The sequence below is a fragment of the Heteronotia binoei genome, chromosome 16 (assembly GCF_032191835.1).
Source record: "Heteronotia binoei isolate CCM8104 ecotype False Entrance Well chromosome 16, APGP_CSIRO_Hbin_v1, whole genome shotgun sequence".
In the NCBI taxonomy this organism is placed as follows: domain Eukaryota; kingdom Metazoa; phylum Chordata; class Lepidosauria; order Squamata; family Gekkonidae; genus Heteronotia; species Heteronotia binoei.
The window spans coordinates 39,105,426-39,126,147 of record NC_083238.1 but is presented as its reverse complement, the minus strand read 5'-3'; the positions used below and the strand labels follow the sequence as shown (position 1 = coordinate 39,126,147).

At 45.7% G+C, this 20,722-nt stretch overlaps 1 protein-coding gene across 2 annotated transcripts in view; it reads right to left on the bottom strand.

Annotated features, from left to right (window-relative positions):
- PPP1R1C (protein phosphatase 1 regulatory inhibitor subunit 1C) overlaps positions 1-18,905 on the bottom strand; it is a 62,177-nt gene extending 43,272 nt beyond the window's left edge. Inside the window, exons 1-2 of one of the 2 annotated variants that reach the window (XM_060257135.1) lie at positions 18,584-18,905; positions 13,587-13,644 (exon numbers count right to left, since the gene is read on the bottom strand). In XM_060257135.1, coding sequence (XP_060113118.1) covers positions 13,587-13,644; positions 18,584-18,664 — 139 coding nt within the window. In that variant the 5' untranslated portion in view covers positions 18,665-18,905. The remainder of the gene's footprint in view (positions 1-13,586; positions 13,645-18,583) is intronic. The other variant, XM_060257133.1, reaches the window with a different exon arrangement.
- Positions 18,906-20,722: the final 1,817 nt, after the last annotated feature.

Sequence of the window (20,722 nt, the reverse complement as noted above, 5' to 3'; positions counted from 1 at the left end):
GTACTTTGAATTGTTGTTGAAGTATCCTTTGCATACTTCGAACAAATCCAGATTTATCCATTTTTTGCCATTAGTAAAAAAATTGGATTTATAAAAAAAATTCTGGTGCAAGTATTCTTTATCGGAATTGCAAGAAAGAACATTGAATAGAGGCATATAGTGCACAGATCTGTTGCTTTTTTTCCTAGTCCGTGTGAGGTTTTTTTTGGGTTGCCTTGGGAAAGAGGCAGAGCAAGTCACAGTTGCGCAGCAACTTGTGCAAAACTGGATGGAAGCATTGCGGGTGGGGGGTGGGAGGGGAAAGAGCTCCAACACCAGAACAAGCTTAGTGGGGAATCGGTATTAGACTCTGCTAGTTCTTGGTTCCATTCCTATATTAATCCTTGAAAGAGTAAACAAAGGTTCCAACACAATATCCTTGATAAATCTGAATGGACTCTTTCCATAAATTATTTTAGAGTTGCCCCCTATATACATGTGGGCAGGGGGGGTTTTGTAGCAGGAGCTCCTTTGCATATTAGGCCACACATCCCTGATGTAGCCAATCCTCCAAGAGCTTACAAGGCAAGAAAGGAACAGAGGTAGTTTGCCTCTGTGTAGTCATCTTGAACTTCCTTGGTGGTCTCCCATCCAAGTCTAACCAGGCCTGACCCTGCTTAGCTTCCAAGGTCTGATGAGATTGGGTTTGCCCAGGCCATGCGGGACAGGAGAAAAACAGTTGCATGGACTGCTTCAAAAAAATATGTAGAAATCAGTAGTTGTTAATGATGGATTTTGCAGACACCTGGCTTCTGTCAGAAGGCAGCGTGGCTGAAGCCAAAAGCAGAAATCTGCAATTGAAAACAGCTGGTATTGGCTTCTCTGAGCCAAAAAAGATAGAGCGTGTCTTGTTCTGAGCAGCAGCTTAGGGCTGCTGAAAACAACACAGACGTTCGCAAGATAGATTTGTTGAAAAACTGAGGATTCTGTGTGAGTTCAGCCTAGTAAAAGCAGCTTTAATTACGCCAAATCAGAAAGGGGGAAACGCTGGGCTTCTGCCAGACTGGAATGCATGGGAATTATTTGGAAAGAACTTTTCTAGATTATCCCACTGGGTTAGGTTGGGCTGTAGCGGGTGGCCTGTAATTGTTTTTATTTTTCTCATTATTTCTGCACATCTAATGCATGCAGGCTGAAGTGGATAGTCAATATTGAGAAGGTGATCGTCTAAGAAGGCTGTCTTCCTTTTGAAAATTGGCTTCTCCCACACTTTCGACTGCCTTACGCCCAGTGTATGTCGGCACACTTGCCAAGGTTTCATGTTCCCATTTGCCGCTTGCAATAAGAGAGGTGGATTCCAGTCCAGCAGCACTTTAGAATCCAACAAGATGTTAGAACGTGGGCTTTCATCAGTCAAAGCTCCTTTCGTCAGATACTACAAAGTCTCTTGTTGAAATAAGGTTTCGCTTGCCTGCCTACAACATATTTCAATAAGCTGGATTCTACAGATTTAGTAGATGTTCCACTCATTATCCATCAAGCTTTTGTAGCCCTCCCTACTCCCATCCTCTCAAAACTTTGAGAAAGGCTGTGTGTATGACAGATAGGTTCAAAGTCATCCAATAGGGCTGCCAACTCCAGGCTGGGAAACACCTGGAGATTTGGGGGTGGAGCCTGGAAGAGGCAAGGTTTCTGGAGGGGAGGGATCTCAGCTGGTTATAATACAGCCCAACGTCTAAAGCATATGAACATAAGAGAAGCCATGTTGGATCAGGCCAATGGCCCATCCAGTCCAACACTCTGGGTCACACAGTGGCCACAAAAGAAAGGAGGTTCAGAAGTGGGGCTAGAAGCCCTTCCACTTTGCCATTTTTTCCTTGGGAACTGATCTCTGAAGTGCAGAAATCCTAGAGTTGCCAATCCCCAGGTGGGGGCAGGGGATTCCCCAGTTTGAAGGCCCTCCCCCCACTTCAGATTCATCAGAAAGTGGGAGTTAGGGGAGAGAAATGTCTGCTGGGCACTCCATTATTCCCTATGAAGACCAATTCCTATAGGGTATAATGGAGAATTGATCTGTGGGTATCTGGGGCTCTGAGGGGGCTGTTTTCTGAGGTAGAGGCATCAAAATGTCAGCATACTATCCAGTGCCTCTCCCCAAAATACCCTCCAAGTTTCAAAAGGATTAGACCAGAGAGTCCAATTCTATGAGCCCCAAGAGAAGGTGCCCCCTATCCTTCATTATTTCCAGTGTAGGAAAGGCATTTAAAAGGTGCACAGTCCCTTTAAATATGATGGTCAGAACTCCCTTTGGAGTTCAATTATACTTGTCGCAATCTTGGTCCTGGCTCCACCCCCAAAGTCCCCAGATATCTCTTTAATTGGACTTGGCAACTCTAGAAAATCCGTTGGAATTACAAGATACCTCCAGGCCGCACCTGGAGGCTGGCAACCCCATCATGCAATGAGCTTCAAGACTAGGGTTACCAGCTATGGATTGGGAAACACCTGGAGATTTGGGGGGTGGGGCCAGGGAAGGAAGCGGTTTGGGGAAGGGTGGGATCACAGTATAATGCCATATAGAACCCATGTTCCAAAGCAGCCATTTTCTCCAAAAGAACGGCTCTCATCTGGAAATCAGTCCTAATTCTGGGGTCTGCAGGCCCCACCTGGAGGTTGGCAACCCTATGACTGAGGATTTGCACTCAGGTCTCCCAACTCACAGTCCTGTTTTCTAACCATTATAGCACATTGACTCTTAGCAGGTCCACTTACAGATCTTATAACCTGCCACAGCCAACGAACATGATCCATGTGTGACTGCTAGTTTTCAGCATTCCAGAAAGAAAACCACCCAGTTCTGGTTTTTAAGATATCACACAGAGAGTGAGCTTATTAAAATGTGTCAGTCCTGTGCAATTCATCACCAGCCCTTTGTACAGAGTGTTGCAACATTGTGTCAACATCTGTTCTTGATATCATCTGGTTCCGCAGAGCCACATTCCTAACAATAGGCAAAACGATTTCTGGGAAACCAAGGGAACATCGAGAAGTCACCTGTTGGACCACAGAAAGATGACTTTCCATAGGGAGGTTGTGTGTGTGGCTGCTCTGGCACTAAAATAGGGTTGCCAACTTCCAGGCTGGGCATATAAGGGGGAGGGGAAACCCAAGAGAGGTTGAAGACCTGGAGATAACTGTGTCAATAAGTCCTTATTACACTAGTTAGCTACTAAAGATTCTGGTGGTTGAATATATCTGAACATGTAATTACAATTATCAATTCATATTACAATAAGATGCAACAATTACTTTGCAATATCACTTTAGTCCTGTAGAAGTATGTAGGGAAAAAAACATTACTATGAAGAATAAATAGAGTCCACCAACACCGGGCAAATTGAATTCTTCCAATACAATGAATGGGGAAAAGGTGCTGGCGTTTCTTCCAGAATAATGAAAGTGACACGCTTCCAGTAACAATAGGTGTGTTTCGGTTCGTCCTTCACCTGACAAAATACTTAGTTATTCTGGAACCGCAGCTCAATTCATAATGAAAGCAAAACACAGTAGTCAATTTCACAAGGTGTAGAAAATCTCTCCGTTTCTGCCTTTTGAGCAACTGACCAGATTTTCGGTTTTCATAGAAAATTGAGCACTGGTTCTAGATGGTTAATCACTGATTGAATGTGGCTGCAGCCACTAAGGAGAACTGTCTGTGCCTTCGACGCAGGGTAGCTTACAACATTTAAAAATATAATAAATACAATACTATAATACAAAAAACCCAATAAATAGAACAAAAAATAGAATTAAAACATGGACTTCACAACAAATTGCTGGGAGAATTAAAACAGATGGCCATAGTTTGGTGTAGTGGTTAAGTGTCTGGATTCTTCTCTGGGAGAACCGAGTTTGATTCCCCACTCTTCTACTTGCACCTGCTGGAATGGCCTTGGGTCAGCCATAGCTCTGGCAGAGGTTGTCCTTGAAAGGGCAGCTGCTGTGAGAGCCCTCTTAGCTCCATCCACCTCACAGGGTGTCTGTTGTGGGGGGCGGGGAGATAAAGGAGATTGTGAGCCATTCTGAGATTCGAAGTGAAGAGCGGGATATAAATCCAATATCATCATCATCTTCTACTTCCTCGACTTCCCCTTCTAGAGCAGCCATTTCCCCCAGGGAGCTGATCTCTGTGGTCTTGGAGATCAGTTGTAATTTCAGGAGAACTCCAGGCCTCACCTAGAGGTTGGCAATCCCTCAACTGAAGTGAAGTAATCTAATTAAGGTTGTCAGCAGGACAGGGGGAAATGCCCTGCCCCTTGAATGGAGACTTAATGCGTAGAAATGGACCTCTTAACCTTTTTTCATGGCATGGAGATAATGACATCACCTGATAAATAACATCCCATTAAGCCTCTGTTAAAGGGACAGGATGTTTTTTTTCAGACTCCCCCCCCCCACTTGCCTCTAATGCCGCTGTAATTATTGTCATTGGTAGAAGCAGCGTTGCTGACAATGGAAATGAAGTGTTCCCAATTCTGTACTGCTTTATAACCAGGACATTAACATCATTTTTGGAAGGAACCTTTGTTTTCGGAAACAGTTCATGTTTCATATGAAGAAGGTCTGATGTTCAGACTCTGTCCTTATGTGAAAGAAGGTCTCGCGAAGCAAGCTGAAGAAGAGACTTTTGGAAGGCTACTGCTAATGCAAGCAGACCAAACAGCACTGGTCAAGATATTTATTTGGAATATCCGCCTCTCCAGAGAACTTGCTTGAGGTGGAGAAATGCCTGTCCTGAGTGGGTAGGAACCAGATCCCCTCGTTGGTCGCTCTGGCTGCGGGATTTGGAGGGCATTTTGTGGGTGGGTGAGGATGTCACATGACATTTTGTGGTGTGCTGATGTCACAGAAGTGCCATCATCTCATCAACAATGCTTTGGCTTTTGGGTGAAAACTCTATGCTAAATTCTCCATCAAACCATAGAGTTTTGCCAAAAAGCCAGAATGTCCCGATGCAATTCTCTCACATCCAGGTGATATCATCACATTGGAGACAATATGCAATAACGTCCCTGTTTAGGGGCAGGGTTCTCCTCACTGGCCAGCTGGTCCGTGGCAGGAAGAAGTCCCCAAAACTGGGGGATCCCTCACTCAGACCTCAGGACTGGCAACCTAGTAGGAACCCACAGATCTGTTCTGCTAACAGTGGTGCCTCCCCTTGATAGAAGAAGCACTTCTGGTGAGAGCTTCATGCATCAGGGGAATAGGGTTGCCAATCCCCAAGTGGGGGCAGGGGATCCCCTGGTTTAAAGACCCTTCCCCCGCTTCAGGGTTGTCAGAAAGCGGGGGGAGGGGAGGGAAATGTCTGCTGGGAACTCTATTATTGCCCATGGAGATTTATTCCCATAGAAAATCATGGAGAATTGATCCACTGGTATCTGGGGCTATGTGGGGGGGGGCTGTTTTGGGGGGTAGAGACACCAAATTTTCAGTAAAGCATCTAGTGCCTCTCCCCAAAATACCCCCCAAGTTTCAAAAAGATTGGACCAGGGGGTCCAATTCTATGAGCCCCAAAAGAAGGTGCCCCTATCCTTCATTATTTCCTATGGAAGGATGGCATTGAAAAAGTGTGCCGTCCCTTTAAATGTGATGGCCAGAACTCCCTTTGGAGTTCAATTATGCTTGTCACAGCCTTGATCTTGGCTCCACCCCTAATTTCTCCTGGATCCACCCCCAAAGTCTCCTGGCTCCACCTCCAAAGTCCCCAGATATTTCTTGAATTGGACTTGGCAACCCTACAGGGGAAGGTGCTGCCATTATTGGGATCTACCTCAGCATAAGGTGTCTCCTAGCAGCCCTCGATTGGCAGCACCCGTTGTAGCAGAATGAGGAAGTCACAATGATGAAGGCAGGTCCTTTGAAGAACTGGTGGGGAAGGGGGTCTTTTACTGAAGACATTTGTCTCTTTTTTCAGTCTCCAGTTCCCCTTTTTTCTGTCCAGAGAATATCCATTCTTCGAAAGTGCTGCAGCCGTTGAGGACAGAGAGCTTATCCCATGGCTGATGAGGGAGCTCTACTTGCATTGTTGTTAAATGATTCGCAGTGTGCTGAGGAGGTTATTCCAGTCAACGTCCCCCCCTCCTCCCTCCCCATGCCCACTGAGCATATTTCTTAAAGCCCAACCAGCGTTTAAATCATTTAGCGCTGTCTGATGTGCCGCATCTCCTTGGAAGCAAAGGTTGAGGAAATCAAGAGGGCTGCTTGGATCATTTCTGAGAAACAGCCATTAGAGGAAAACAATTTAGCCAGAGGAACGGGTCCATTTTCCACACAGCAGCGCATCCGAGCGGCTCCTGCTTATGTCAATAGTAATAGACTCCTGTGCTTGTGAACTGCAATTTGCTGTTGCATCAGGAGGCATTATGGCGGAGGGTAACAGCTCTTGAAAGAAAAAAGGAGGGGAACAAAACCGCAACCCAAAAAAAAGGTTGATTGGATACAAATTAAGGGGCCCAATATTAACTTCACTATAAAACATCAATATATGATACAAATTACACACAAAAATATGTTATTTATTACAAATTGGTTTAAAGTTATAGGCCTAAATGTAGCCTCAATAAGGCTAAAAATATTAAATATTTTTAAAAATTAAAATATTAAAAAATATTCTTTTAAAAGAGTATTTTTTTAAAAAAAAATCACGATACTCTGGAAAACAGAAAACAAGACACACTCACCAAGAAAAACAGAATACTTCCCTGAAGTCCAAATAAAATATATTTCCTGAAGCTACTACACTATGGGCCATGTCTTCCTAAGGATTCCTGGCCCTCACAAAATGTCTTATTGTCTTATTGTGAGTGGGCACTTTCACACATGCTAAATAATACAGTTTCAATCCCCTTTAGCAACTATTTGCAAGTGGATTTTGCTATTTCACACACTAAAATCCAGTTGCAGTGTGCATCAGAAGTGTGTTATGTGCCCTCTAGCTGCTTCTGACTGGTTCCACATTAGGGTTGCCAGGTCTGACTCAGGAAATAGCTGGGGACTTTGGGAGGGTGGAGTCAGGAGGCTTTCCCATTCCGTAAATAAATAAATAAAAATACAGTAGTGCAGTTTCCCTAAATACAGTCTTCATTTCCTTGTCCTCTTTTTTTGCCTATCCTGGCAGCTGTACTTCCACTAAATGAACGCGAAATTTGTCATGCTCCCATAAGTCTCCTTGTCAAGCTTTGGAAGCATTTCCAAGCATGGCTTTCTAAAGAGACACGCAAACTCACGATACAGCTAAAATAAACAGGGCTTGGAAGTCCACAGTTTTGAGATCTCCCTGGGGCAATTTACTCATGGGAGCTGCTGAATGTAACCATCTGCTTTATTTCAACCAGCTTCTTCAGACAGGAACAGGAAAGGAGAGCAGCCTAGGGGTGGAGTTTTCCTCCATCCCATAATCAGGTTCAAGCTCACTTTTTCCTATCCATTTTACTATAGAAACAACTTCTGAAACTAATGCAAGACAGAGGGACTCTGCTCTCTGCCTTTCTCACAGCTTCACATACTTGTGGCTCTGCCTGCTTGCCCTGCCCCCTGCTTTCCTGCTGCTGAGATTTAAAGGCACACATACGTTCCAAAACACAAACAGTTGCAAGCATCTTCTAACCTGCCACAGTTTAAAGGCAAAATGGTGGCTGCTGGGGCAGGGCTTTCCCCCACTGACTAGTTGGCTGGCAGTGGAGAGGAGCCCCCCCCCCCAAACTGGGGGATCCCATGCTGGGACCCTGGGATTGGTGAGCCTATTTCACATGAAGTGTGAAACTGCATGCTTCTGCAGTGGAAGCAACAACAAGGAGGCTAGAGATGGGCAGAATTGCCAGGTCCCCCCAGCCACCAATAGTGAATAAGAGATAGGGTTTTGAGATCCTGGCTAGGAAACTCCTAAAGAACAAGGGGTGGAGCCTGGGGAGGACAAGGACCTCAGTGGGGAACAATTCTGTTGAGTCTGCCATCCATTTTCTCCAGGGGAACTCATCTCTATAGTCTGGAGATGAGCTATAATTCCTGGAGATCCCCAGGACCCACCTGGAAGCTGGCATCCGTATCAAAGAGATGAAAGGGAAGGGGGGAAACAGCTTAAAGCAGCCATTTTGAAGGCAACATTAAGCTCCACCCCCTTGATTGGCTGCAGGCACAGCTTTGAGACAGAAGCTCTGTTTGTTGACACAGTACCCTTCCCCCTTGAAATTGGAAGGGGAAGCCTTAGAAACCCCATCAGCCATGCTTGGGAAGGAGTATGGCATTGTGTGGAAGTTCACAAATAAAGTGCGTGTGGGATGAGGGTGTGGGGATGCTGCATCCCACCTGGGGAAAATTCCCTGTGTGGAAACAGCCAATTACCCATTCATAAAGATAGGCAGACACAATGCATTAAGTTCAGGCTTTAACCAATTTGTTTCTTTATTTACATCAGATGTTTAGACCCTGCCTTATCTCTATAGAAACCACTAGAAAAAGCCACAAATCTCTCTTACCTGCTTTCTCGAGAGTAATTCTCTTAGTGCTCTGGCTGATAATGGATTGGAAGAAGAAGAAGAGGAGGAGGAGGAGACTGGATTTCCCCCACCCTTCACTCAGAGCAGTTTAAAATCTCCTTCACTTCCTCTTCCCACAACAGACACCAAACACACACTAAAATCCAGTTTCAGACACCCTGTAAGGCAGGTGGGGCTGAGAGAGCTCCTTCGAGAACTGCTCTAGAGAGAACAGCTCTGAGAGAACTGTGACTGACCTAAGGCCTCTCAGTAGGTTGCATGTAGACGAGTGGGAATCAAACCTGGCACTCCAGATTAGAGTTCTCCACTCTTAACCACTATACCAGAGTTTGCCTGTTCATACAAAGTTGCTTGTGTTCCATTGGCAAAGGCGGGGGGTGGGGTGAACCATTTTTGAGGGAAGCTGATTTCTTCTGTGTTCACCTCTTAGTTACATTTCTGAATTGCTGCGTTTAAAATGCCCATAGCTCTTCCTGCAATGCTGCTTTTCCACCCTGCCCATTTTTGCTGCACAATCTTTGCCCTTCCTCCCAAAACAGTCTAAATTGAGCTCCATAGCGTTACACCAATATAACACTCCAGTGTGACAGTGACACCACTGAGATCTCTTGACTCCACTGGGAGACTATATTGGTCTAACGTTATAGCACTCAACTTAAAATGTAAAAAAAAGGGGGAGGTGAGGAAGATCACACAATGAAATAGGATGGGAGGAGGGAAGTGGTACAGTTTGAAATGGCCATAGCCAGGGCTTTTTTTGTAGCAGGAACTCCTTTGCATATTAGGCTAAACCCCCTTGATGTAGCCAATCCTCCAAGAGCTTACAGTAGGGAAACTGCATGATGGCTGTGGGCAGAGCATCTGTGTGAATGCTGTGCCTGAAGCCAATATGGGGAAATGTTGTGGACTCAGGAGTGAAATTCTAGCAGGAGTTCCTTTCCATATTAGGCCACGCCCCCCTGATGTAGCCAATCCTCCAAGAGCTTACAAAAAAGAGCCTTGAGGGCTCTTGGAGGATTGGCTACGTCAGGGGTGTGCGGCCTAATATGCAAAGAAGCTCCTGATAGAATTCCAACCCTGGGTGGATCTAAGTCTTGCCTCTTGAGTTGCCAGGTCTCCCTGGGCCACCAGCAGGTTCTGGGGTAGTAGTGTAGCCAGCTCCAGGTTGGGAAACTCCCGGAATTTGGGAGTGGAACTTGAGAAGGAACTCACTGGAGTGCAATGCCACAGAGTCCACCCTCCATTTTCTCCATGGGAACTGATCTTTGTTCTCTGGAGATGAGCTGTTTCCAGGCTGGCATTTCTGCCTGTCTCCCCCACTTACTTCTGGCATCTTTACCTTTCCAGGCTGGCATCTCTACCTGTCCCTCCCCTTTCTTAGCTGAACCATCATGTAGCTTTACATAGCAGCTCAGCTTGGAAGAGAAAAGGGGGGGGGGCCTCCAGCAAACAGCAAGGAGTGGGTGGTGATGCCAACCTCCAAGGGGGAGTCCCTCTAAATTACAGCTCATCTCCAGGCTACAGAGGTCAATTCCCCTGAAGAAAATGGCTGCTTTGGAGGGTGGACTGTTTGGCATCATCCCTTACTGAGGTTCATGTCCTCCCCGGGCTCCACCCACAATCTCCAGAAATTTCCCAAGATGGACCTGGCAACCATACCCCCCTTCAAGCCTGTAGCTACAGTCCAGGCCCCACCAATGAACCCTCCCTTCCACTTTTCTGGCCCCTCCAATCAGTCCCCCATTGCTCACTGCCACTCACCGCCATTGCTCCCTTGTTTTTTGCAAAATCCCTCCCTTCGTCCTAAAGGGTGATTAACACATGGAATTCACTGCCACAGGAGGTGGCAGCAACTGCAAGCATAGACAGCTTCAAGAGGGGATTGAATAAGCATATGGAGCAAAGGTTCATTAATGGCTATTAGACACAGCGTATTGTTGGAGCTCTCTGTCTGGGGCAGTGATGCTCTGAATTCTTGGTGTTTGGAGGGGGCCACAGTGGGAGGGCTTCTAGTGTTCTGGCCCCACTGATGGACCTTCTGATGGCACCTGGGTTTTTTGGCCACTGTGTGACCCAGAGGGTTGGACTGGAGGGGCCATTGGCCTGATCCAACATGGCTTCTCTTATGTTCCCCCCTCCCAGCCTCCCGTTCTCCTCACCCCCCAACAAAAAGTGCCTCTGTGTGCCCCACCAAATTTGAAATCCTGGCTATGGCCCTGCCCCCCTAGTTGGCCAGGGGAGGACCTGGCCGCCCTGGAGAAATAAGCAGCGCATCACTTCTGCTTCCTTCACACTCACCACTGCTCCAGTGGCTTGAGGAAGTTTTTCCACTCCAGTGAGGAAGCGTCATAAGTCAGCAGTTGTGTGTAATTGGAAATGAGGTGGTGTGGCACAGATCTCTGTGTGCACATCCAGCATTTCGCCTTCACATCACCCCATCTGCTAACGACAGCAGCATCATCCGAATGCACAGAATTTCTTGCCGAAGTAGAGCTCTTTCCATCCAAGCGAAGGCACCAAGGAAGAACTTCTGGTTTCCCGTCTACTCTAAAGCCCCGCGGCTTATTGCCGAAGCCAAAAATGATTTGAAACACGTAGCCTAGCATTTCTTAATGGCTACAGTATGCTGTAAGGCTTCGACAGAAAATGGGAAAGGAGCATCAGTCGACAGACATGGGGGCTTTTCAAATGGATTTTAAATGGGCAGTGGTGGAAATTGATTGGGAGATCTGTCAATGGCTTGACTTTGAGGATGCATTAGCGGTATGTGGGTCTAAATCTGGACCTTCCCCAAGTCACTGCAGTGTAAGATGAGAGGTATCATGTTATAACACATTAAAAGCATCTCTCCATTTTAACTTCAGGCAGGAAGACGTCAAAAGTCCAGATGTCATATTTACTATATTTTCACTCTGCCCTTCCTCTAGGTTGCTCAGGGTAGCCCACATCAGTTCCCCTCTCTTTTATTTTACCTTCACAATGCCCCTGAAAGGTTGGTGTGCAAGACTGGGAGAGAGTGAGTGGTCCAAGGTCACCCAGCAAACTCCCATGGCAGCCATAATCTGAATGTGGATCTCTAACTGTGACCCGGGGGGTAGAAAAAGCCCAGCAGGAACTCATTTGCATATTAGGCCACACCCTCTGATGCTAAGCCAACTAGAATTGCATTCCTGCTTTTTAAAAGCCCTGGTTGTCATGAGGCACAATTACCGGAATCACGAGCATCTAGAGCCACATTTTTATCACTCTAATCATCCTGACGTTTATGATGCATTAGCATACAGGAAACTGCCCTGAATTATGTCTTTATCTGCAGGAAACCATTTTAAAGAAGACTTTCATACTTTAAGAACACATGAGTGTCGAAGAACTGACTGCAATGGGATTTTAATGTTTGATAAACACAACATGCCATAGTGATGTCGGCCTCCAGGAGGGATCTGGGGATCCCCCAAAATGACAGCTCATCTCCAGGCTACAGAGATCGGCTCCCCTGGAGAAAATGAATACTGTGAAGGGTGGACTCTAGGGCAGGGGTCCCCAGCCCCCAGGCCATGGACCAGTACCAGTCCGTGGCCTGTTAGCAACCGGGCAGTGAGTTGTATAATTATTTCATTATATATTACAATGAAGTAATAATAATAAGATGACGACATTGGATTTATATCCTGCCCTCTACTCCGAATCTCAGAGCGGTTTACAATTTCCTTTATCTTTTCCCCCCACAACAGACACCCTGTGCAATGTTTCCTCTAAGTTGCAGAGGTTTGTGAGCAAAAATTCTACTTTGTGAGCTTTTGGCATTAAAGCTATGAGCTACTGCATAAATTAGTGTGCTCTGGGGTCATCCTTCCTGAGCTAAGTCAAAAATGTGTGAGCCGAAGGCTAAAAGTCTGTGAGCTAGCTCATGCTAACTCAGCTTAGAGGGAACACTGCCTGTGAGGTGGGTGGGGCTGAGAGAACTCTCCCAGAAGCTGCCCTTTCAAGGACAACTCTGCAAGAGTTATTATGGCTGACCCAAGGTCATTCCAGCAGCTGCAAGTGAGAAATCAAACCCAGTTCTCCCAGATAAGAGTCTACACACTTAACCACCACACCAAAATAAAATGCATAATTGTATCATCCCAAACCCATCCCCTCCCCCAGTCCATGGAAAAATTGTCTTCCACAAAACCGGTCCCTGGTGCCAAAAAGGTTGGGGACTGCTGCTCTAGGGCAGGGGTGGTCAACGGTAGCTCTCCAGATGTGTTTTGCCTACAACTCCCATCAGCCCCAGCCATTGGCCATGCTGGTTGGGGCTGATGGGAGTTGTAGGCAAAAAAACATCTGGAGAGCTACTGTTGGCCACCCCTGCTCCAGGGCATTGTTCCCCATCATATCACATCCTTCACAGGATGGTTACTATTAAACAAATGACTTCATTGAGTCCATAAGATATATAAACATGTCTTGTCTCTCTCACCCCCTCCCTATTCTTGCAGTGAAAACGTATTGTTGATACAACGGGGGATTCTAGTACAATGTTGTCATACCAGGACTCGTTGGTACCCCATCCCCCTCCCCATTCAGACAAGCCTCTTGAATGATGTGCGCAGAATGTCCATAGCAAAAGTTGCTAACCTCCAGGTGGGGCCTCGATCTCTCAGAATCATATAAAGGTCATGGAGAAAATGGCTGCCTTGGAGGGTAATTCTATGGCATTATATCCAGCTGGGGTCTCTCCTCTCCCAAAACCCTGCCTTCCATAGGCTTCACCCTTCAAATCTCCAGGAGTCTCCCAATTTGGAGTTGGCAACCCTGTCCGCAGGATCAGAAATGTAAGAACCTCTCCATGACATACCACAGATAATGTGGGGAAGAGGAAAACTACAGTAGCTGTCATCTGCAAGTCCATTGTGGTTTTTGAACAAATCCTAAATCACCAGAGAACCATAGGACTATGACTTTTTATTCCTGACTCCGGTTTTCTTTTTCCTAAAGGGTTATTTGACATAATCAACTCTTTGCGGAAGCTCATGCCCAGCCATTGGAGAAGCTACAGAAGTGACTTACCAGGAGGCGAATCAGTCATAATGACTAGTGAAGCTGGTGTAGGCCTTCTTTTCCTGATCTGTGGAAAACATAGGCCCAAAGAGATTTGTTAAAAATAACTGCGATCAAAGTCAATGGCACATTGCTGAGCAGTTCTATTATAGCTCATGTTGGTCATTAAAAAAAGCACTTCCAGAAAGCTCTCAAACTACCGAATGCTTTTAAGATTAACCATCACCCTACCATCCATAAATGTTTGTAGGGATGGATGCGAACTGAGAAAATGTGGTTCGGTTCGGTTTGTGGTCCATGGTGTGCCATGAACTGCTAAAAGTTCATGACGATTCGTGAACCGTCATGAACTTTTAGCAGCCATGAGGTTCATGAGGTTCGTAATGCAGTAGAATGGCCCCTGGGTGCAGGGCTGGATCTAGGGTGGACCAGAGGGGGTGGTTGCTCCAGGCGCTGCCAGAGGGGGGGTGCACAAAATTGGGTATGGAGTCCATTCTATTCTATGGGCCCATAAGATTTTTTAATCTTGCCCCCCTCAAAAACATGTAGATCCAGACATGCCTGGGTGTACTAGATACACCACTTGTCATTTCCCCAAAAAGCACTTTCCTGGGAGTACCTTCCTCAGGGGGTTGTAACTTGAACCTTGTAAATGTGGTCCTCACCAAACATGGAAGGCAGGTAGAAGAGAGTATGCTCATCCCTAAATGGCAGCATACTTGTTACACTTTGTACTAAGTGTATAAGGGATAGGACTGGATATTCAGTGCCCTCTGGGGTGGCAGATATTATGCTATGGTAGGAGACCTCTCAGTAATCCACAACATTGCCCACCAGTGCTTCAAAGGTCAGCAGGGGGGAAGTAAAAGAAAATGGACTGGGCATGGTGACACTGTGCTGGTGAAGGATATCACTTCTGGCAAAACCAGTTTAAGCATAAAATTTTGGTGAATCCTGGAGTGCTCCCTTCCCACATCATGACATCCAGGGGTGGAATTCTAGGAGGAGCTCCTTTGCATATTAGACCACACACCCCTGATGTAGCCAATCCTCCAAGAGCTTTCAAAAAAGAGCCTTGTAAGCTCTTGAAGGACTAGTTACATCAGGGTTGTGTGGCATAATATGCAAAGGAGCTCCTCCTAGAATTCCACCCCTGATGACATCACTTCTGGTGTTTTTTTGCTAGAAGTGATGTCATGCGCCAGCATGATACCAGTTCTTCTAGGGATGCTAAGTTATGGTCTGGAACCCCTAGTGCTATTTCAATCAAACCATTGGCATAAACTGAGGAACATGACAGGTCGTAGATTAGATCCCACCAACTTTGTTACTCAGTCTCATCTAGGGTTGCCAGCTCTGAGGTGGAAAATATTTGGAAATTGGGGAGTGCAACCTGGAAAAGGTGGGTTTAGGGAGGGGAGGGACCTCAGTGGGGCACAGTGTCATAGAATCCATCTTCTGAAGCAACCATTTTTTTCCCAGGGGAACTGATATCTGTTATCTGGAGATCAGTTATACTAGCAGATCTCTAGCTACTACCTGGAAGCTGGCAACCCTACTCTCAATGAGTTTCCTCCCACATGGCTTTTGTTCATGCAGGTCCCATGATCCCCAGCCTAGACTTTTTTAGTGGCCAAAGGGAACTCTCTCCTCCCATTTCCACCAGTGCAAAACCCAGGGTTCAAATCAAGATTCTTGTATTGTTTCCAGCCTGGCTGGCTGTATTTACTAGCTTTGCATCCCACAGTCCTTAGCAAAATCCCTGGAAATTCTGAACTGTACTTTCAGTTTTCACGGGAATTACTCTATATTATCTTGAATGAAAAATAATTCTTTGTCTTGGTCAATTCTTGCTGCCTGTTAAATCTTTGCCTCCAATTCACCTCCCTCAACCCTAATGATGACATCAGAGAAACTTTCACTTCAGGACAACTTATTCTGTGAATATTTTTCTCCTATTATATTCATCAGTCTTCCAGGTTTCTTTTTGTAAGATGTGTGCTCAGTGATTACACTTTAATAAAATAAATTACTTTCAGTGTTGCTTATTGCTTTGGCTTTGTGAAACTATTCAGTAAAAAAATAAATAAATCTGCGGATACTACATAACCAGGGTCAGATCTGCTCAAGAAACAGTCCTATAATAGAACTATTGAAAAATATTCATTGGTTTTTTGACAAAATTATTATAAGTCAAAGAAGAAGAAGAATTGCAGATTTATACCTCGCCCTTCTCTCTGAATCAGAGACTCAGAGCGGCTTACAATCTCCTTTATCTTCTTCCCTCACAACAGACACCCTGTGAGGTAGGTGGGGCTGAGAGGGCTCTCACAGCAACTATCCTTTCAAGGATAACTATTGCGAGAGCTCTGGCTGATCCAAGGCCATTCCAGCAGCTGCAAGTGGAAGAGTGGGGAATCAAACCTGGTTATCCCAGATAAGAGTCCCCGCACTTAACCACTACACCAGACTGGTGAAAATCCAAAGAACTAATTCCATGAGCACAAAAGGTATTTAGAATGTCCCCCTGCTCTTTTGTACTACACAGCAAACTTCTTTGGAATTTTTGAAGGTGCTTTGAAAATATTTTGTGATTAGGCATCGGCAGGGTCGGCAGGGTGTAGGAAAAAAGGTGCAGGAGCTCAGTAGCATATCTCATTTGCATATGCCCGGGATCAGTGTGCAGCGCTGAGAGAACTCCCCACTGCATGCATACTCTGGCTGGAGTTTCAGGAGCTGCACTCCTGTTAGCTCCTGCTGAATTCAAGCCCTGGGCATGGGTGTTTTATTTAAGGGAAGCCATCCAAAATCCTACTGAGTTGGCCAAAGCCCTTGCTATGACCCTCAGCAGCTCTCTGGAACCCCTTCTCCAATGTCACTCTGACCATCGAATAACAATGGCATTGTTAAAATGCCTGGCCCTGGTTCCAGTACTTTGTGTGTCTTCTTAGCATTCATTGCTGGTGAAGGAAAGGTTTGATCATTGGGTGATAAAGATTTGTTGTTTAGTTGCCCAGTTCAATCCGACTCTTTGCAACCCCATGGACAAAGTCACACCAGGCCCTCCTGTCTTCCACCATTCTCCAAAGTCTGCTCAAATTCGTGTTAGTTACATCAGTAACACTGTCCAGCCATCTCTGTCTTAAATATCCTGTGTGCTATTAGGGACTTTGTATGCTATGGAAGATGGGTACAGAAGACTATACAACAGTACAGGGCCCAAGTTCTAGTGATGAAACCAATCAAGCTCATACACCCAGTGGTATTTAATAATGGGCAGGATACTTTAGCCACCGTAGGGATGGTCCTTGCTGATTTCAATAGGGAACACGGTTCTCGTCATAACACATTTCCTTCCTCTGAAGATGATTCCACATTCAGCAAGACCTTCTATTTAGGATTATCTCACTTGCAAGAAGATCCTTAAATATGCCTTCAGCACCCTAGGTCATTCTATGGCTACCAACATCAGCTCATCTCTTTTTGGCAAGGGCTGTTCTGCAGGCCTGTAGCTACAGGGGGCCTGTGGGGTCCCTGGCCCCTGACTTCCTGACAAGACCCCCTGACTTAGAGCCCCGGACAAATAGTCTTCCTTTCCACTGCCTTTGCCTGGGAGGCAGGCAGGCAGATTGCAAGAGGTCAGCCCTCCCTGTTCAGAGACCTGGTGGGGGTGTGTGTGGAAAGATGGCCCTTTGGAAAGTAAGGAAGCCCCACTTGTGTCTTGCTGCTGCCAAGGACAGCCTGGCAAAGGTCAGACAGGCAGAGCATCAGTGCACAGCTCCAGGGCAAGAATTAAATTAAAGTGCCCCCTGAGAAATTTAAATGCCCCCCCCTTTGAAATCCTGCTGTTCTGTCCTGGAGAATATTTGCAAAAGAAGACCAATACTCTACAAAGCCCTGTGATGCATTATTATCATGTACTGTTTGTGATCTTTCAGAAATAAGAAGGTAAAGGTAGTCCCCTGTGAAAGCACCAGTCATTTCTGACTCTGGGGTGACGTTGATTTCACAACATTTTCACGGCAGACTTTTTACGGGGTGGTTTGCCATTGCCTTCCCCAGTCATCTACACTTTCCCCCCAGCAAGCTGGGTACTTATTTTACCGACCTCGAAAGGATGGAAAGCTGAGTCAACCTAGAACCAGCTACCTGAACCCAGCTTCTGCCGGGATCGAATTCAGGTTGTGAGCAGAGCTTAGGACTGCAGTACTGCGGCTTTACCACTCTTCAGAAATAGGGACATATAATATTAGAGTGGTGGATTCCAAACAGTCAAACAGATCTCCCGTTATACTTTCAAGATTTCAGCATACTTATAATAAAGCATACATGCATTATATTACATGCTTTCAAATGTTCAGTTTACAATATACTGTGAAATGTGGGTAAACACACAAAATTATATATGTGCTCTTAGATCTCCTGTTACACTTTCAGGATTTCAGCATTCTTATGATAAAGCATACATGTGTTGAGATTACATGCTTTAAAAATTCAGTTTGCAACACATTGTGAAATGTGGGTAAGCACACAGAATTATATATATGCTGGGCTTTTTTCTTAACATCTTCTTTAGATTTTGAGGACATGCTGCTGCTTTCAAATAAAAACTCTTGCCCTTCTACCGAACGGCAATTAAACTTCCCTGAATTCCTTACGCATGTACATGATACACTGATAACTCTTCTGTTTTCTGACATTCACCCAATTATATTTTTATACTGAATCTTTTTTTAAAAAAAAATGTATAGAGCCATAGCGGCAAAAAACCCCAAACCCAGAGTTGTCACTACAGCAAGTTGTCTGCTCTAATAAGGAAAACCAATATTTGCTCAAGTGAAAAAAGCACATACATCCCAAAGGGAACTGTGCCCTCTGCTAAATGCACACCGTACAGAATTTCACAGCCTCTGCTGAACGATGTGCAGTTTCCCTACTGCTGAAGCCTCTCCCCTCTTAGCCCCTTTCATCCTCTCCTCCAGGCAGTGAAGATCAACCCGGTTTACCTGCTCAGCAGCTTCAGGATCTATTTGACTTTGAAATAACGGCACGGCGAACTGTATCTTTTTAGGGCTGTTCGGCTCCATGGCAGTGATCAGAAGAGAACAGACCCCCCAGAACGGCTGAAAAATGAGACAGCGCACGAGAGAGAGTGTCGTTCCTGCGGTTATCCCCTGGCGCACTCCCCAAAGCCACTCCAAGCGCTCCTTAATAACAGCTGTAATTCCCGAGTTAGTGAGCAAAGCTGCTCTGGATTGAGAAACTCTTATTCCACAGCAAAGCCTCTGGCTGGAACCACGACTATTCTTCCTTTGGTCCTTTAAAAAAAAGAAAAGAAAAGAAAAAGAAAAAAGAAACCACCCTCTCAGCACAAACCTGAAGGCAACAATAAGCTAATTGTGCATTGGTTGCCTTCTATGTATGCCAAACACTCACTCAGGAGCTAATTGAAAATGCAATACTAGCCCAGCTTGGCCTGATGCCCTGGGATTTGAAAGATGGGATCTCTCCGCTGTACGTTACTGACTGGCTGTTCCAAAGTGCAGGGTAAGCGCCCTTCGGAGAACTGCTGATGGGGCTATGAATTATTGATCCACCCAGAGATCAGGATGCTTGCGGATCCAAGGTGTGGAGCGGGCAGGACTGGAATCGCTTGGTTCCTCTTTTGAGGTGCTTGCCGAATCATCTCTCTCTCACTCTCTCCATCTCATTTTTTCGCCCAGTCAACCTTCCTGGTCCCTACCTGGCCCAGATCTTACAAATGTGTCAATGACAAATTTTCTGAACACTGTTGTGCTTCAGAGAAACCAGTTTTCTAGGGCCGAAAAAGGTACCATCCTTCCAAATCCAGGTTCTTGGGTTGGATCCTGTGGCTCTGTCCCACGTAGTGACCAGCGTTCCCTCTAAGCTGAGTTAGTGTGAGCTAGCTCACAGTTTTCTAGTCTCCAGCTCACACATTTTTGCCTTAGCTCACAAAAAAATGGCCCCGGAGCAAACGAATTTATGAGCACAACTTTAATGCTAGTAGCTCACGAAGTAGAATTTTTGCTCACAAGACTCCGCAGCTTAGAGGGAGTATTAGTCTTGCATCAGGAGGAAACCTGTCTTCCAGGAGAGTGTCTTCATCACGAGAAAGCTCCTTTGAGATCTAACCAGGAGAGAGCTGCCACCCTACATCATTATAGAGTACCATGATCATGGCTTATATTATATTGTAGTGATACAGCACCGTGAAATGAAATGTTTTAAAATAATTTTAAACTGTAGCTATTTTTTATTGGTTTAATTTGTAAAAATGAATGTTGTTAGCTGCCCTGAGTCTGCTTGCAGAGAGGGCAGGGATAGCAATTTAAAGTAATAAATAAATAAACTTAAGGGAAGTGACTCCAATACCCAAAGGACCTGTGCCCACAGGAGAGTTGCTACTATGGGACGCTTGCAGGGGATGAAGGTCCTGCTCAGATGGAAATATCAAAAGGGGTTTAAAGGAGAAGACATAAGACTAATTATATTTGGAGGGAGGAGGGGATTCCAACATATCCTTAAGTTGCCCCTGCATTTTGCCTTGCTGACATTTTGAGTTAATGTTCCTCTTTGGATGAGATAGCAGAGAAATTTTACATTCGTCAAGAACACTTAGGGATGCCAGCCTCCAGGTGGGGACCAGGGATCTCCTGGGATTACAGCTCATCTCTGGACTATAGAAATAGGGGAGGAACGGTGGCTCAGTGGTAGAGCATCTGTTTGGTAAGCAGAAGGGCCCAGGTTCAATCCCTGACATCTCCCAAAAAAAAGGGTCCAGGCAAAGAGGTGTGAAAAACCTCAGCTTGAGTCCCTGGAGAGCCGCTGCCAGTCTGAGAAGACAATACTGACTTTGCTGGACCAGGGGTCTGATTCAGTATAAAGCAGCTTCATATGTTCATAAATGTTCTCCTGGACTGTATGTCATTGTAGCCCATTGAGGTCCCTGTCCTCCCCAGGCTCTACCCACAAATCTCCAGGAATTTCCCAACCTGGATCTAAGAAGAGGAGGAGGAGATTGGATTTATATCCCACCCTCCACTACCTGAAGGAGCTTCAGAGCGATTTACAATCTCCTCCCCCTCCCCACAACAGACACTCTGTGAGGTAGGTGGGGCTGAGAA